The 17639-nt window shown below is 59.8% G+C and overlaps 2 protein-coding genes across 4 annotated transcripts; one reads left to right on the forward strand and one right to left on the reverse strand.

Annotated features, from left to right (window-relative positions):
- Positions 1-5: 5 nt before the first annotated feature.
- Positions 6-11069, reverse strand: ADCK5 (aarF domain containing kinase 5). The gene is made up of 15 exons (XM_064154469.1): positions 11012-11069; positions 9550-9605; positions 9068-9211; positions 8695-8770; positions 7890-8090; positions 6221-6361; positions 5394-5507; positions 4682-4813; positions 4198-4281; positions 3696-3777; positions 3524-3602; positions 3132-3223; positions 1849-2101; positions 840-956; positions 6-231 (listed from the first exon to the last, which is right to left on the reverse strand). Exons 1-15 carry the CDS (start codon positions 11027-11029, stop codon positions 126-128), a joined length of 1695 nt encoding a protein of 564 aa, XP_064010539.1. The 5' UTR covers positions 11030-11069; the 3' UTR covers positions 6-125.
- Positions 11070-11255: 186 nt separating this feature from the next.
- On the forward strand, positions 11256-16327 carry FBXL6 (F-box and leucine rich repeat protein 6). 3 transcript variants are annotated; one of them, XM_064154470.1, is made up of 10 exons: positions 11256-11286; positions 11571-11798; positions 12124-12273; positions 12411-12474; positions 12775-12891; positions 13404-13514; positions 13602-13724; positions 14182-14455; positions 15160-15391; positions 15580-16327. In XM_064154470.1, the coding sequence occupies exons 1-10, from the start codon at positions 11270-11272 to the stop codon at positions 15797-15799; spliced, it is 1536 nt and encodes a 511-aa protein (XP_064010540.1). In that variant the 5' UTR covers positions 11256-11269; the 3' UTR covers positions 15800-16327. The 3 variants fall into 3 exon arrangements, with proteins under 3 accessions (XP_064010540.1, XP_064010541.1, XP_064010542.1); XM_064154471.1 differs by lacking the exon at positions 12124-12273; XM_064154472.1 differs by lacking the exon at positions 11571-11798.
- Positions 16328-17639: the final 1312 nt, after the last annotated feature.

The raw sequence follows: 17639 nt of genomic DNA on the forward strand, positions 1-17639 counted from the left end.
GGAGCTGTAACTTTTTGGGAGGGTTTATTTGGGGGTCTGGGGATAGTTGTGGGGCAGGGGTCAGCTGTGGGGCAGGAGCTGGTTGTAGGCAGTCGTCAGCTGTGGGGCAGGCCGTGGGTCCCCAGCTAGCCCTGCAGGAGGGGCTGGAGCTGCTCGCTGTGGGGCAGCAGCCCCCAGGAAGAGAGAAACCGCAGGAGGGACCTGGTGACCTTCAGGGACAGCGAGTCCAGCCTAGGGGGAGCACGGACAGGGCTTCAGCTTCATCACCTTCGGCTTCATCACCCCATCATTGGCACCTCCCCACACGTGGGCCCCACCACTGGTATGGGTGCTGGCATCACCCAGCATCAGCCGCCAGCATGCTCCTCATCGTATCATCTCCATCAGCAGCATCCTCATCATCTCATCAGCACCCTCACCTTCATCACCTTCCTCATCATCCCTGTCCCCATCATCTCATCGTATCATTACCCTCATGCTCACTGTCATCACCATCATCCCCATCCTCATGACCCTTATCTTGGTCACTGTCATCACTCTTCATCATCTTCATTCCTCTGTCATTGTCATCATCACTCTCTATCATCATCATCATCATCTTCTCCCTATCCTAAAGTCTCCACCACCACCATCATCATCAACTCCATCCTTTACCTTTGAGCCACCTTGAACCTGAGGCTCTCCTGGGCCACTTAGAACCATCATCATCATTCCTTATCCCTTACCTTAAGGCCATCTTAAGGTTCTCCTGAGCCACCTTGAACCATCATCATCACCCCTCACCCCCATGTCCCCACCATCATCACCCATCATCGTCATCACCACCTCTTGTCCCTCACCTTAGGGCCACCTCGAACTTGAGGCTCTCCCAGGTCACCCTGAGCCAGCAGAAGAGGCTGCTCCCACGGATCCCGGTCACCTTCTCCCCAGTCAGCCTGCTCCAGCTCCTCACAGCACTGGTGGGACAGAACCAGGTGCTGGTGGGACACAGCTTGGGGACACCACAAAGCCTCACAGCTCCCACCCCACAACTTCAGGAGATCCAGGAACCCTTGGGCACTTTAGAGGTGATAACCAAGTTAAGGCTGGAGGACCCTGTGGGTCCATTAACCCATGATCCCATGGACCCATGATTTTATGGTTCCATCATCCCATGGAACTCATCTTCCCAAGCTTCCACGATTTTGTGGTTCCATGATCTGGTTCCTTGCTCCCAGCATTCCATGGTTTCATGACTGATACCATAGTTCCATCATTCCACAATCCCATGCTTCACAATGTGACGGTTCCATGGTCTCATGTTTCCATCATTCCATGCCTCCATGATCTCGTGATCCCATCATTTCATAGTTCCATGACTCCATGCTCTCCTGGTTCCTCAGTCCCATCATTCCATGCCTCCATGATCTCACTCACATCATCTCATGGTTCCATGCCTCCATGATCCATCATCCCACAGCTCCCTGCTCTCATGGCTCCATGCCTCCATGATCCATCATCCCACAGCTCCCTGCTCTCATGGCTCCATGCCTCCATGATCCATCATCCCACAGCTCCCTGCTCTCATGGCTCCATGCCTCCATGATCCATCATCCCACAGCTCCCTGCTCTCATGGCTCCATGCCTCCATGATCCATCATCCCACAGCTCCCTGCTCTCATGGCTCCATGCCTCCATGATCCATCATCCCGCAGCTCCCTGCTCTCATGGCTTCATGTCCCTGTGTCCTCAGGGTTCCACCAGCCCATTGCTTGCTGCTTCCATGACCTCGTCTCTCCTCCCTCCCGCCATGCCAGGGGCCCGGAGCCGCACCCAGCGCCGCCGCCTGCTGCCCGCCAAGGCGCTCACCTCTTGGCCATCAGGAAGTAGCGGTCCACAGGCGCCCCCAGGGCCGCGTTGATGCTCCTCACCGTGTTCAGGTTGCGGAAGACCAGCAGCATGGGCCGGGGCAGGGCTCTCAGGATCTCCACCACCTTCTCAAAGCGCTGGGCCACCATCTCCTGCATGTAGTCCCTCTCTGCCCGTGTCAACACATTGGCCAGGGTCCAGGGGCCGGGCCCCAGTGGCCGCTGCAACAGGATCTCACAGAACAGGAAGTAGTCTGCTGGGGCAGAAGGAGAGAGCTGAGGCACCTCAAGGGGTCAAGGTTGAGGGCTGGAGAACCTTAGTGGATGCCATGGCACACTAAGTGGTCAAGGTTAAGGCTGCAGAACCTTGGTGGATGCCGTGGCACACTAAGTGGTCAAGGTTGAGGGCTGCAGAACATTGATGAAGACCACAGCACCTTGAGGATGAAGATCAAGGTTTGGAGAACCTCAAGGGATCAAGGTTTGGGGTGAAGCAACCTAAGGGTCAAGGTTGAGAGCTGGAGAACCTTGATTGAGGCTACACCACCCAAGGATCAAAGTCAAGGGCTGCAGCACCCCAGAGATTTGGGTCAGGGGTTGTAGCACCTCAAGGATGAAGGTCAAAGGTTGGAGAACCTCAAGGCATCAAGCTTTGGGGTGAGGCACCACAAGGGGCAAGGCTGAGGGCTGGAGAACATTGAGGGAAGCCATAGCAGCCCAAGAGGTCACAGGGGGGCTGTAGCACCACACAGGGTCAAGGTCAAGGATTGGAGAGCCTCAAGAGGTCAAGGTTTGGGGATGAAGCACCCCAAGGATGAAGGTCAGGGGTTAGAGAACCTCAGTGAAGACCAAGGTGTGAGGCTAAGGTCTGTAGCACCTCAAGGATGGTCAAGGGTTGGAGAACCTCAAAACTCAAGGTCAAGAGTTGTAGCTCCCCAAAGAGTCAAGGCTGAGGTTGCAGAGCCTCAAGGGGTTAAGGATGGAGGACACAGAACCCTGAGGATGAAGGTCCAGGGCTTGGAGAACATCAAGGGGTCAAGGTTTGTGCTTGTAGCACATCAAGGAGGGGCTGAAGGTCAAGCTGGAGTCATCAGGGTCAGGAGGAAGCTGAGGCTGAAGACAAACGCGAAGATGAAGTAGAAGGTGAAAATTGAGGTGAAGACAATGATGAAGATGAAGGTGAAAAGGTGAAGATGAAGAAGATGGAGGAGCTGAAGCTGAAGGTGAGGGTGAAGCTTAAGGAGGAGCTGAAGGAGAGGATGAAGGTCAGGGGGGGTTCCTCACCCTTGACCCCCAGCTCGGCCGAGCGCTGCCTCATGGCTTTGTGGTCGCGCAGGACGATGGCTCTCCAGAGCTGGCAGAGGGACAGGCGGTCCCTGGGGGGGAACATGGGTCACACCTCCCCAGAAGAGCCCCCAGAGGCTCCCCACAACCCCCCCCAGAAAGGACCCTCTTAAAACCACCCCCCAAAAGTCCACCCACAGAAGATCTCCCGATCCCCTAGAGGACCCCTCCCAATTCCACTCCTCCCACCCCCACGTGGAGCCTCTCCTCAATGTTAGACTCCTCTCCCGTTTTGAGGACCCCTCCCCCCATTTTTGGGGATCCCCCATCCCCTGTTTTGAGGACCCCTCCCCTCATTTTTGGGGGCCCCCTCCCCCCTCCGAAGCCCCCACCTCTCGCTCAGCTCCTCGTACAAGCCGTGGTCCAGCAGCACCAGCTGGGCTTTGCCGTCAGGGCCTCTTCTCACCAGCACTGGGGGTGGGGGCAGAGTTAAAGCACTTCAGCCCCCCCCCCCCCCTCCATTTTTAGGGAGCCCCCCCCTTTATCTTGGCCCCCCAAAGGTACCGTTCCCGGGGTGGGGGTCAGCATGGATGAAGCCAGTGTAGAAGATCTGCTCAGCGAAGACCCGGATCAGTTTGTCTGCAGCCTGGGGGGGGGCACCAGAAACGGGGCTGGGACCCCCCCACATTATTCAAGCCCACCCCTAAATTTACTCAAGACCCCTCTGGACGCCCCAAATTATTTAAGACCTCTCTGGACAACCACACCCTCACATCCCCCCCCCCCAGATTATTTGAGACCCTCCCCAAATTATTTAAGACCCCTTTGGTTCCCCCAGATTATTCCAGACCCCCCCAAACTCCTCAGACACTTCCCCTCATGCCCCCCCCACAACCACGCCCCATAGAAGTCTCTGGGACCCCCTCCCAGCCCCCCCAGGACCTCCCCAAAGTCACTGGGATACCACCCAGACACCTCACGACCCTCCCGTAGCCACTGGGACCCCTTCCCAGCCCCTTCAGGACCCCCCCAAAGCCCTTGTGGCGCCCCCCAGTGTGTGGCTGACGTCCTGCAGGCGCAGCCCCTGCTGCCGGATCCCCTCCACGTTGGTGATCTTGCAGCCCTCGCAGAAATCCGACGTCAGCACCCGCTGGGGACAGCCAGGCGACATGGGGACATCAAGGGGACAAAGGGGACATCGAGAGGACATTTGGCACACAGGGGATAACGGCCTGCCAGTCTCTCCCAGTGCCCACCTTGCTGCTCCAGTGCCGGCAGGCCTCTGACACCACTGTGTCCCTGTCCCCACTGTCCCTGCCAGCCTTGTCCCTTGTCCATGTCCCCGTGTGTTCCCCAGTGCCTCCCAGGCACTGCCAGCCTCTCCCAGTCTGTCCCAGTGCTCAGTGCCCACCTTACTGTCCTGCCCCAGCACACCCATGGCACCACCATGTCCCTGTCCCCACTGTCCCTGCCAGCCTTGTCACTTGTCCACGTCCCCCGGTGCCTCCCAGTCCCTGCCCGCCCCTCCCAGTGCTTGCCCCGGTGCCCACCTTGCTGCTCCTGTCCCAGTGGACACGTGGCACCACCAGGAAGTGGCAGTGGCTGAGGTCCCTGGCACAGCGCTCAGCGTTCAGCCCCTCCTGCTCGAAGTCCAGCTCCTGTGCCAGGGTCCCCTTCAGTTCCTGTGGAGGACAGCAGGGGACAGCCTCGCTGGGGGCCCTTGGCACCAGGGGCAGCCACTTGCAGCGCCCAGCACAGGGCAAAGAGGTGACAGAATGAGACAAGGGGAGGACAAGGAGGGGACAAGGTCCCTGTCACCCATAGAAGCCACCTGCAGCATCCAGCATAGCAGAAAAGGGTGACAGGAGGTGATAAGTGGGTGACAAAGAGGTGATGGGGCAGGGGGTGTGTGTGGGGGGCTGTGGATAGAGAGTGAGAGAAAGTGACAAGGAGGTGACCCAGGGTGACAAGAAGAGGACAGGTGACAAGAGGGTGACTTGGTCAGGGTGTTCCCCTGTCACCCATGGGTGCCATCTGCAGCACCCAACATGGGGGAAAAAGGTGACAGGAGGTGAGAATGGGGTAAAAGGAGGTGACAAAGAGGTGACAGGAGGAGATAGAGGGTGGCAAAGAGGTGACAGAGAATGATAAGAGCAGGACAGGGTCAGAGTGTCACCCATGGGTGCCACCTGCAGCACCCAGCCCAAGGGTGAGGAGAGGAGGTGTCAGGGGTGTCGGGGCGTGCCCTGTGCCCGCTGTCACCTGCAGCACCCATCCCAGGCCGAAGGCAGGGTGCAGAGCCCCCACCAGGCGCAGCAGCAGCTCCAGCGTTCGGATGTCCCCGTGGAAGCGCTCACGGAGGTCCAGGTACTGCACCTGCGGCACCACCAGCACCCACTGGCACCCACTGGCACCCACCGGCACTCACCGGCACCACCCACACCCACTGGTACCCACCGGCACTCACCAGCACCACCGGCACCACCCACACCCACCAGCAATCACCAGCACCACTGGCACCACCCACACCCACCGGCACCCACTGGCACCCACCGCAAGCAGCCTTGCGGCGGACCGGGAGGGGGCTGCGAGCGGCTGGGAGGAGGTTTGGAAAGGAAGGGACTGGGAGAGATTGAGGGGGGACTGGGAAGAGACTGGGACAGACTGGGAGGGACTGAGAAAGACTGAGGGGAGGTCTGGGAGGTGCTGGGAGGGACTGGGAGGTCACAGAGGGGTTACTGGGAGTTACTGGGAAGAGGGGGGGGGTCCCCCAGAAGAGTATCTGGGGAGTTACTGGGATGGGACCCTGAGGAACCTGAACCATGAGGGATCTCAGAGGAGTTCCAAGGGGAGGTCTTTGAGGTTGGGATGGCCCAAGGTGGGGGTCTCCAAGGGACTGTGCCCCCCAGTGCCACCTTGATGGCTGTGGTGGGGCCTACTGGTGGGCTTGGCCCTGAAAAAGCTGGACCTTGAAGGACCTCAGGGGGCTTCCAAAGGGGGTCTCTGAGGCCGCAGTGTCCAAGGGGAGATGCCCTCGATGTCTCCAGGGGACAAGGGACATGGTGCATGCTCCCCTCCCCTGGTCCTACCTTGACGGCCACCGGGGTGCCATCGGGGAGGGTGGCTCGATGGACCTGGGCCAGGCTGGCAGCAGCCAGGGGTTGGTAGTCAAAGTGTTGGAAGAGTCCAGCTGGGGTGGTCTGGAAGTCCTCCAGGAACAGGCGGTCAACCTGGGACATCATGGGCACAACATGGGGACATCAAAGACATTGAGGACATGGAGGATGGTGGGACATCATGGAGGACATGGGGACACCCACGGGGACAGGTGGTCTGAGAGTCCTCCAGGAACAGATGGGCAAGCTGAGAACACCATGGAGACATGAGGACATCAGGGAGACAAGGAAGACACTGAGACATCACGAGGGACATTGGGGGACAGTGGAGAACATGAGGAACACAGAGGACACAAGGGACACCATGAGGACATCCTGAAGGACATGAGGGGCATGGGGACAATGATGACGTCACGAAGAAGACAAAGAACACGAGAAACACGAGGGACATGGACAGCAACGTAAAGAACAAGAACATGAGGAGCATGAGAGGCATGAAGAACACGAGGAACATTTTAAGGAACATGAGAGAAGAGGATGGACATGAGGGACATCACAAAGAACACGAGGGACATCATGAGGAACATGAGGGACATCACGAGGAACATGAAGAACATGAGGGACATCACAAGGAACATGAGAGACATCACGAGGAACATGAAGAACATGAGGGACATCGCAAGGAACATGAGTGACATCACAAAGAACATGAGAGACATCACAAGGAACATGAAGAATGTGAGGAACATCACAAGGAACATCATGAGGAACATGAAGAACATGAGGAACATCACAAGGAACACAAGGGACATCATGAGGAACATGAAGAATATGAGGGACATCACAAGGAACACAAGGAACATCATGAGGAACATGAAGAACGTGAGGAACATCACAAGGAACACAAGGGACATCACCAGGAACATGAAGAACGTGAGGAACATCACAAGGAACACAAGGGACATCATGAGGAACATGAAGAACATGAGGGACATCACAAGGAACACAAGGAACATCATGAGGAACATGAAGAACATGAGGAACATCACAAGGAACACAAGGGACATCATGAGGAACATGAAGAACGTGAGGAACATCACAAGGAACACAAGGAACATCATGAGGAACATGAAGAACATGAGGAACATCACAAGGAACACAAGGGACATCACCAGGAACATGAAGAACATGAGGGACATCACAAGGAACACAAGGGACATCACCAGGAACATGAAGAACATGAGGAACATCACAAGGAACACAAGGGACATCACCAGGAACATGAAGAACATGAGGAACATCACAAGGAACACAAGGGACATCACCAGGAACATGAAGAACATGAGGAACATCACAAGGAACACAAGGGACATCACCAGGAACATGAAGAACATGAGGGACATCACAAGGACCATGAAGGACATCAGGAAGAATGTGAGGGACACGAGGACCATAATGAGGGACAGGAAGAACATGAGGCAGGTGAAGAGGCAGGTGGGAGCCGTGAGGAAGATGACAGCCATGAAGAAGATGGTGAAGAGCAGGAGGGACAGAAGAGCAGGAGGAAGACAGAGGCGGTTGAGGATCTGGAGGTGCCCATCCCCCCATCCCTGTCGCCCCCAGGCCTCTGCCGCGCCCTCACCTCGCTGTGCTCCTGGCGCAGGGCCTTGTCCTCCAGGCTCTGCAGGATGTCCCCATACTCCGGTGGCAGGATGTGGCCGAAGGAGCAGAGCCCTTGGCCCAGCTTGATGTAGAGGCCTCCGTTGCGCAGGGCTCCCATCAGCAGCCGCTCAGCCCCGCGCCGGTGGCACCGCGACATGGTGGCCGCGAAGGCTGCGCTCTCCTGACGGCGGGGACGTGGGGTCAGCGGTGCCCACGGAGGTCACCGCTGGCCACCAACAGTGCCAAGAGCTCACTGAGGCACTCAAGTGGCAAATGAGGCCCCCAAGTGGCTGCTGGGCACCTCAATGACCATCAAGAACCTCAGTGTCCAATGAACTTCTCGAGGTCATTGAGACCCCCAAGAGGTCGCCAAGATCTTCAAGAGGTCAACAAGGCCCTCAGCGGCCAAAGAGACTCTCAAGTGGTCATCGAGACCCTCATGAAATCAGCAAGCTTCTCAACAGTCACTGAGGCCCAAAGTGGCCACCAAGGCTCTCAAGTGGTCACTAAGATCCATATGACATCAACAAGGTCCTCAACAGGTCATGGAGACCTTCAATGGCCACCAAGACCCTCAGTGCTCACCCAGACCATCGAGTGGCCACACAAATCCCCAAGAGGTCACCAAGGTCCTCAGGTGGGCGCTAGAAAGCTCATGAGGTCACCAACGTCCCCAAGAGGAGGTTCCTCAAAGCCCTCCAGTGGTCCAGGAGGCCCTCAGGAGGCCACCAAGCACCTCAGGTGTCTCCAGCCCCACAAGTGACCCCTGCCCCACAGGTCCCCACCTCATCGACCCCTCGCAGCTCCACGTTCAGTGTCCACCAATAGTCCAGGGAGATCTGCAGCCCCACGGCCAAGGACCTGCAGGGGCACTTAGAGGGCTCAGCCCCACTGTAGGACCCAGAGAGGCCCACACCCACCCCACATCACCCGACAACTGCCCCACATCCAGCCCCACATCACCCACACCTGCCCCACATCCAGCCCCACATCACCCACACCTGCCCCACACCCAGTCACACATCACCCATGCCTGCCCCACATCCAGCCCCACATCACCCACACCTGCCTCCCACACCCTGCCCCACATCCCCCCAGATGCCATCCCCTGTGGACTCTGTCCCATGCCCCACACCTGCCCCGCGGCCAGCCCCACACCTGAGGAAGCGCCCAGCCCCCTCCAGCAGCAGCCGCAGCCGCCGGCTCTCAGGGCTCTCCATGGTCAGGATCCAGCCCCCGGCCAGGGGCAGCCCCAACCCCAGCCCCACAAGTGTGGGGCGCACCAGCCCCAGGAGTGGCCTCCTGTGGAGTAGAGAGAAAGGGGAGAAGGTTGGGAACCACAGAGGCACTCTCATCCCCACATCTTGCCCCACATCCCACCCTCTGCCCCAAAGAATCCCCTCCTGGGACCCACAGAACTCTCCAGAGCTTTCCCCCAGCCCCATAGCTCCATCCTCACTGCTAACCCCCCAAGCCCTATAGATCGAGCCCCACTGGTCCCTTCCCAGCCCCATAGATTCCCACTTCCCACATCGATCCATCCTCATTGATACCTTCCCAGCCCCATAGACCCCTCCCAAGCCTCCAGATTCAGCCCCATAGATCCCTCCCCCAGCCCCACAGCTCTGGCCCCACATCACCGGGGTCTCCTCCCAGGGGGTCTCCACAGCTGCGGGGGGCAGCGGCAGAACTGGACCTGCGGGGGTTGGTGGCATTGGAATGCACTTGGGGGTCCTGACCCCCCCCACCCCCCTCCCGGATTGGGTGCTGAGGGCGGAGCTTAAATGAAAGGGGCGTGGCCAATAGGAGGGGGAGGGAACAGAGGGTCATGAGGTCTGGAGGGGGTGGGGCCAAGAGGGGTGGGGTCAAGGGAGGGCATGTGTTGGGGCGGACCCATGGGGCAGTGAGGCCAATGGGGACCCAGGGGGTGGGATTATTAAGGGCCATAGCCAATGGGATTTAAGAGGTGGCTCCATTAAAGGGGTGGAGCAACTGAGGGCTGTGGCCAATGGGAATCCAGGAGGCCAAGCCAGCGAGGGGGTGGAGTCAATGGGGAGCCAGGGGGTGGGGTTACCAAGGGTCACAGCCAATAAGGATGTAGGGGCGGGGTCATTCAGGTGGCAGGGTCACTCAGGGGGTGGAGCCAATGGGGATTGAGAGAGTCAATGAGGTCATGACATCAGAAGGGGAGGAGCCAAAGGGGGTCATGGGCAGGGTCCTGAGGGTATCTAGGGGGGCAGCTGTGTGCCCACAGCCAGGGGGTGCTGGGTTCCACAGCGGGGGGGGCACGGAGGGTTGCTCAGGGCAGTAGATGCCAGGGGTCCCGAAGGGAGGTTTGGGGGGGGGAGTCAATGGGTCCAGCACAGCCCGGGGGTGGGGGCTCGGTCCTTCGGGGTCGCGAGGGACGATTTGGGGGAGGAGTCCGCCAGGGTCCCTCGGGGTAGAGCTGGGAAGTTCTGGGGGTCTGTGGGGAGAGTCACTGAGGGGTTCCCACCCCAGCCCTGGGGTGTTCCCGGGAAAGAGTCTCGGTCCTGGGAAGAGGGGTCCAAATTTGATGGGGGGAGGGTGTGTGACATGTGGGGGGGTCCCAGAGGGGGCGTGATCATGGGGGGTTCTCATGGAGTGGAGCCGTGGAAGGATCCCGGGAAGTTTAGGGGGCCCTGGGAGAAGTGAGTGGGACAGGGGGTACCGGGGGGAGTTCCAAATTTGGCTGGGGAGTCCCGGGGGGGGCCCTTGGTCCCTGGTCGGGAATGCCAGGGGGGCGTGGCCAGGAAGGTCGCAGGGGAAGGAGTTTTGGGGGTTCCCGGGAAGTTTTGGGGCGTCCTGGGGAGAGTTCCAGCCCTAGAGGAGGGTCCCAGAGGGAGTCTCGGTCCCTGGGTGGGGGTCCCAAGTTGGGGAGGGTCCCGAGGAGGGTTCTAGAGGAGGCGTGGCCAGAGGGGATCCCAGGGGGAGGAGCATTGGGGGGGTCCCGGGAAGTTTTGGGGGGTTCTGGTGGGGGTCCCAGCCCAGGGAGGGGTCCCGGGGGATCGGGTCTCGGTCCTTGGGGGGGGTCCCATTCTGGGGGTGGGTCGCAGGGTCCCAAGAAAGCCGCCCCCCCCTCACCGCCCGGCGCAGACCCATGGCCTCGGCTCTTTCCGCCGGGTCCCGAGCGGGGACCTTGAGCCCCGCCCCACTCGCCTTTGATTGGTCTGTTCGCATTGGTGGGCGCGGCGGATCGAAGCCACGCCTCTGCTGGGCTCTGATTGGCTGCGCGCGCGGGTGGGCAGAGGGGGCGGGGCCCGTGTGGGGGGGCGGGGCCGTTGTGTATATCAAGCCCCACTCCCCGCCCCTTCTCCCGCTGGGCACCGCCCCTTCGGCAAGATGGCGGCGGCCGGGAGGTGAGCGTGCGGGTGCCGGAAGTGCGTCAGAGGCGGGAGGGGAGGGGGCAGAGCGGGAGCGGGGGGTGACCGGGGCGGGGGGGGGTGACCGGGGCGGGGGGGGTGACCGGGGCGGGTGACCGGGGCGGGGGGGGTGACCGGGGCGGGGGGCACGCCATAAGCCTGAGGCTGGGGCGGGCTGGGCGCGGCTGCGGGGCTGGCTCGGGTCGCGGTGGCGCAGGTGCGGGGCGTGCTGCGGGGCAGCTCCCCGCGTCCCGGCTCTGACCCTGCTGCCGCGCTCCCAGCCCCGCCGCTCCGCTGCCAGCCCCGCGGGCCCCGGCTCCGGGGCGCAAAGAGCTGCTCCCCGCCTCGCATCCCACCCCGCGGCGGAAGAGGCGGCGGCAGGAGGAGGCTGCAGGTGCCGGCGCTGGGGGGCAGAAGAACCTGTGGGGCAGGCATCTGCCCCCCGAGATCCTGCTCCGCGTTTTCCAGGCTGCTGTGGGGCAGGATGGGGCTGTCCCCATCCTCTGCAGGTGGGACACTTGTGGGGCTGCCCCACAGATGCGAGTCTGGCCCCGCATGTATGGGGCTGCCACGCGTGTATGGGGTGGGTGATGGCAACGTAACCCCCCCAGAGTGCGTCCATCGTGGGTAGGTCTCGCTGGGGGGGTCCCTCCTGAGCCTGGCCCCACACCTATGGGGCCAGCCCACAGGTGTGAGGCGGGTGCTGGTGTCACGGTCACCTCTGGGGGCCGCCACTGTAGGTCCGTGGTGGGAAGGTCTCACCGGAGGGTCCAGCCCCACACCTGTGGCTCAAGACCCGTGTCTGTGGGGCTGCCCACGTGTTTCCCCGCCTAGGGCTGCCCGCGTCTGTCGCCTGTGGAACCTGGTGGCCTCTGACCCCCACCTGTGGCAAAAGGTCTCACTTGGGGGGTACACTTGGGGGGCCCCAGCCCCACAGCGTCCCCCCAAAAGCCTGGCTCCCTTCTGTGAGTTGGCAAAGAGCAGGTGGGTGCTGTGGGGCTGCCCTCCGAGTCTGTGGGGGGGACCTTCTGACGCTCCCCAACACCTGGGACAGCCTCCTAGGTGTGGGGCTGGCCCCATAGGTGTGGGGCCGCCCCACAAGTGACACCTTCCCCCCAAAGGTTGCGGCTGCTGCGGGAGTTTGAGCTGCAGGGGTGGAAGAGCCATGTGGGGCCCCTGCTGCAGGTGAGCCGCCGTGGGGGGCTGGAGCCGGAGGTGTGGTGCAGGACACTAAGCGGGGAGGGGCACCCCCCACGGGGGGCCGAGGCTCTCCTGTAAGCGAGGCGCTGGCAGCCAGAGGTGGGGTTGGGACCTCTGCGGAAGGTAGGATCCGTTAGGCGTGGGGCAGGGACCCATAGGTGGAGGGGTGGGGGCCACGAGTAGGGGACTGGGAGCCGCAAGTGGAGGTTGAGACCCATCGGTGAGGGGTTGGGGCCCGTAAGTGGCTCCCACCCCACGCTCGCTGGGTCCTGCCTCTCGCCCCAGGCTGTCTCCGCAGGCTGCCCCCAGCTCCAGTCGCTGTCCCTGTCCCGATGTGGGGGGGTCCCGGCCCCACCCCCGCCCTGCCCCAACCTGCGGCGCCTGCAGCTGAGGCTGTGCCAGGTAGGGGAGAGGTGTGCAAGGAATGGGGGGGCAGAAAACGAGGGGGTAAAAAATGGGGGTCGGGGGAGGGGTAAAAATGGGGGCAGGAAAGGGCAAAAACAGGGATGGGGGGGTAGCAAAAAAGGGCAATTGGAGGTTAAAAATAAGAGGGTAAAAAATAGGGGGTTGGGGAGGTGAAAATGGGGAGGGGAAGAGGCAAGGAGGGAAAAATGTGGGTGTTTGAGGGGGTAAAGATTGGGGAGTGTTTGGGGGGGCAGTTGGGGGGGGTAGCAAAAACTGGGGGTGATTAGGGTGGTAAAAAATGGGGGGGGAAATAAATGGGGAGGAATGGGGGGGATATTGGGGGGCAGGGGGCAAAAAATGTAACCCCCTCCTGCTTTTAATCCCCCTCCCCCCCTATTTAAAGTCTCCATAAATTACCCCGCACCCCCCCGTCAGTTAATTAACTCTGCCCTTAGTCAGCTAATCTTTATTAATCAATAATTATCGGGGGGGGGTCTCTCTGATTCCAGCTGGACCCTGCCCCCCTCCTTCCTTTCCTGACTCCCCTGGGTCCCCCCCTCCAAGAGCTGCTCCTGAGCTGTGACCCTCGATGGGCCCCCCCCATTCTACCTGCACTGGCTGTGAGTTGGGAGCTGGGACCCATAACTTATGGTGCAGGATCCATAAGTGGGTCCCAGCCCCACACTTAGACGTCTGGGCCCCCCCAGGGGGGTCTCTGCCCACAGCTGCAGCTCCTGGAGCTGGACACTGGGCCGGGGGGGAGCAGTGGCCTGGGCCCCCCCCTGCTGCTGCCGGTGGAGGGGCTGCAGGGAGCCTGTCCCCAGCTCAAGGTGACACCAAAGTGACCTCCCTGAGCCCCCCCCATTGTCCCCAACTCCCCTTTGTGTCCCTCCCCTTCCCGAGTTTGTTTGTCTCTCCCCTGAATTATCCCTAACCCCCCAACCAAATTGTCCCCAAAATGTCCCCCCCACTCTCGTTCCTGCCTTGTCTCAACTGAAGGTGGCACCAAAGTGACATCCTCTGGACATCCCCTCCCCCGGAAAATTGCTCCCAATGCCGTCCCCCCAAAACTGTTGCATCTGTGTCCCTCCACCTTGTTCCCAGCTGAAGGGGACACTGAAGTGGCACCCCCTGCTGCCTCACCCCAGAAGCGTTCCCAGCGTCCCCTAATTGTACCTGAGCCCCACCTTGTGTCACTGCCCTCCAAAAATTGTGCCCCTGCCTTCTGCCCTCCCCAAAATTGTCACCTCTTCATCCTCTTTGTTGCCTCCTTCATCTGTCCCCTAGGTTCTCCGCCTCCTCAACGTCACCTTGGACCCTCGCCCCTGCCGCCAGCCCCCTTCTGTTGTCACCACCTCTAGTGGTGGTGGTGGTGCTGGTGGCATCTCTGGTGGCTTCCCGCAGCTGCTGGAGTTGTCCCTGGCCAGCCCCGGGGGTGGCAGCGGCGTTGGGGACCTCCTGCTGTGGAGGCTCCTCCACAGGTCCCCCCAGCTGCGGCTGCTGGACCTGCGGGGCTGTGCCCGCGTCACCCCCCAGGGGCTGCTGGACCTGCCCTGCCATGGTGAGAACCCAGCCCCACATCAGCGTGGGGGCTGCCACGGTGGGATGCAGGCATACTGGCTCAGGATGTGGTGGGCATGGGTTGTTGGACGTGGTTTGGGCATGTCTTGGCCACATCCTGGCTTCTCAGCCACATCTTGGCCATGTTGTGTTTTCTTGGCCATGTCTTGATCGTTTCTTGCCTTGTTGGCCAAGTCTTGGTCCTGTTTTGGTCCTGTCTTGTGTTCTTGGCCAAGCCTTGGTTGTCTGTCATGTTTTGTGTCCTTGAGCTTGTTTTGGTGATGTCTTGGCTTGTTGGCCGTGTCTTGGTGATGTCTTGGCCATAGCTTGGTCATGTCTCTGTCCTCTTGGTCACATCTTGGTGATGTTGTGTGTTCTGGGACATGTCTTGACCCCTTGGTCATCCGCTGGTCATGTTTTCTCTTACTGATGTATCTTCATCACATCTTGGTCATGTCTTGACTTGGCCTTACCTTGTCAGCCAAGCCTTGGTCTCGTCCTGGTCATGTCTGTCCTTGTTGGTCCTGTCTCTTGGTAACATCTTATCTTTCTGCTTGTGTCTTGGCTCCTTGGTCGCATATTGGCCTTGCTGATGACTTGGCCACATCCTGCTCGTTTGGCTGTGTCTTGTCTTGGTCACCTCTTGGCTCGTTGGCCGCGTGTTGACCCTGTGCTGCCCTGGTCCCACTGGTGGTGTCCCCACAGAGCTGGAGCGGCTCTACCTGGGGCTGCCCTGCGGCTCCGAGCGCGTCCCGCGATTGGCTGAGGGCAGCGCTGGGCTGGCCCGGAAGTGGCGCCGGAGTTTGCAGGAGCTGGACCTGGCTGGACGCGACTTCGAGCCCGGAGACCTGGCCCAGGCCATGGCCACCTTCAGCCACAACGCCCCACTGAGGTCCCTTAACTTGGCCGGCACCAAGGTCACTGCTGAAGCTCTCAGGTGAGGGTTTGGGGTAGGGTTGAGGTTGAGAGGTGGCACCATGAGGTAATGACTGCCATAAGGTGACCACCACCATGAGGTCACCCCATGAGGTGGCCACCACAAGGTCATGACCACCATGAGGTGATAATCACCCCGAGGTGACACCATGAGGATATGACCATCACGAGATGGCAACTTCCCACCAGTGTCCTTCTGGCTACCTGCCCGGGGCTGTCCTACCTCAACCTGTCATCATGTCGCCGATTGCCCAGGGGCACCAAGAGGGCTCATCGAGGGTGTGAGGAGGTGACCAGGTGCTTGGAAGTGCTGGTTGGACACTGTCATAGTGACCAGGAGAGCAACAGACACCAGGAGAACCATGGCCACCAAGAGATCTGTGGTGACCAGCAACCTCAAGGCCAGTAGGAGCCTCATGGTCGCCATGATTTCCATGGTGACCGAGAAATCAATGAGCCCAGAAGGCCCATGGTGACCAAGAGCTGCATGGCCACCTGGAGATCTATGATGACCAGGAGCTCTATAGTCAAGAGGAGATGTGTGGCCAATAGGAGATCCACAGTGACCAGGAGACTCATTGCCACCACAAGCTCCATGGACCCAAGAGACCCACAACCACCAGGAGGTCCACAATGTCCAGGAGGCCCATGACCACCATGAGTTTCATGGTGACCAGGACATGTACAGTGACCAGAAGCCCCATGGTGACAAGGAGAGCTGTGGTCAGTAAGAGACACATGGCCACCAGTAGACCCCTGACCAGAAGCCCTCCAAAACCCCTCCTGGGTTTGTGCCTCCTAGTTTGGACTTCCAGTTTTGTACCTCCCAGTTTTGTACCTTCCAGTTTGGATCCTCACATTTTGTACTTCCCAGTTTGGACCTCTCCAGTTCAGGCTCCCAGTCTGGGGGCATCTCCCAGTAAAGCTTCTAAGCCAACCCTGCAGCTTGCTTGGGGTGGGGAACTTCCAGGGGACTGGAACTGGAATGAGATAAGGAAAGACTAGGATGGCATGGAGGGGGTTGGACTGGGATGGACTGAGACAGACTGGGATGGGGCGGGCATGGGTTAGACTGGAATGGAGGTGGGAATAGGATGAAATGGGATAGGTTGAGGTGAGCTGGAGTGGGGTGAACTGGGGTGGGAAGGGTGGGAATAGAGCAGGAATGGGGTGGGAGGGATAGGATGGGGATGGGAGGCACTGGAGTGGAGCTGGCATGGGATTGACTGAGGTGGAAGGGATGAACTGAAATGGAGATGAACTGGAGTGAGAAGGATGGGATGAGATAGAGATGAGCTAGGATGCAATGGAGATGAGATGGGACAGGTCTGGAATGAACTGGAGTGGGAGACATGGGACTGGGCTGCATTGGGCTATGCACATCATGACACAAGGACATGGAGCTGCTGGAGCAGGTGCAGAGGAGGCCATGAAGCACTGGAGAGCCTCCTTAGGGGGCAGGCTGAGAGAGCTGGAGCTGTTGAGCCTGGAGAAGAGCAGGTTCTGGGGTGGCCTTCCAGAACCTCAAAGGGATTCCAGGTAAGGTGGGGAAGGACTTTCTATGAGGGCTTCTAGTGCTAGGAGAAGGGGTGATGGCTTCAGACTGGAAGAAGCTGGTAGTGAGACACTGGAACAGGGAGGTCCTCGATGCTGCCTCCCTGGAGCTGTTCAAGGCCAAGTTGGATGAGGCCTTGAGTAACCTGCTCCAGTGGAAGGTGTTCCTGCAGGGGTGGGGTGCTGGAACTGGGTGGTCTTCAAGATCCCTTCCAACCCAAACAGTTCCACAGATCTGTTAAATGGGATGAATTGATGGGATGGGCTGGGCTGAACTGGGGTGGAATAGATTGAGGTGGGATGGGATGGACTGGGTTGAGATGGGAGAAACTGGGACAGACTAAGACAGGTTGCAAGTAGTTTGAGGTGGGATGGAACAGACTAGAGTGAACTGGAATGAGATAGAGATAAGGATGGACTGGACTGAGAGGGATGGGATGGAGCGGGAGGGATGGAATGAAGGTAGGTTCGACTGGGGTGGACTAGGATGGGGAATGAAGAGATCAATGGCTTCCCAGTATGGGAAGGGTTAACACTGCCCAGTGCTCCCAGTACAACCAGTTAGCTCTTCTCAGTGCATCCAGCATGGGAATCACAGAATGAGAGGATAGGCTGGGTTGGAAGTGACCTTCAAGGTCACCTAGGTGGAGAGCAGCTGTATGGGCAGCACTGGGCAGGGTTAACCCTTCCCGTAC

The sequence above is a fragment of the Pogoniulus pusillus genome, chromosome 14 (genome assembly GCF_015220805.1).
Source record: "Pogoniulus pusillus isolate bPogPus1 chromosome 14, bPogPus1.pri, whole genome shotgun sequence".
Classification (NCBI taxonomy): Eukaryota; Metazoa; Chordata; class Aves; order Piciformes; family Lybiidae; genus Pogoniulus; species Pogoniulus pusillus.

Bases quoted from the DNA above. Each gene is read 5' to 3' on its own strand.
- ADCK5 (XM_064154469.1), bottom strand. The intron at 8,091-8,694 runs GTGGGGACCTGT...CCCCGCCGTCAG, and splicing joins AGCTGCGAGGGGTCGATGAG to GAGAGCGCAGCCTTCGCGGC. The intron at 2,102-3,131 runs GTGAGGAACCCC...CTGCCCCAGCAG, and splicing joins GGCCGAGCTGGGGGTCAAGG to ACTACTTCCTGTTCTGTGAG.
- FBXL6 (XM_064154470.1), top strand. The intron at 13,725-14,181 runs GTGACACCAAAG...TCTGTCCCCTAG, and splicing joins GAGCCTGTCCCCAGCTCAAG to GTTCTCCGCCTCCTCAACGT. The intron at 14,456-15,159 runs GTGAGAACCCAG...GTGTCCCCACAG, and splicing joins GCTGGACCTGCCCTGCCATG to AGCTGGAGCGGCTCTACCTG.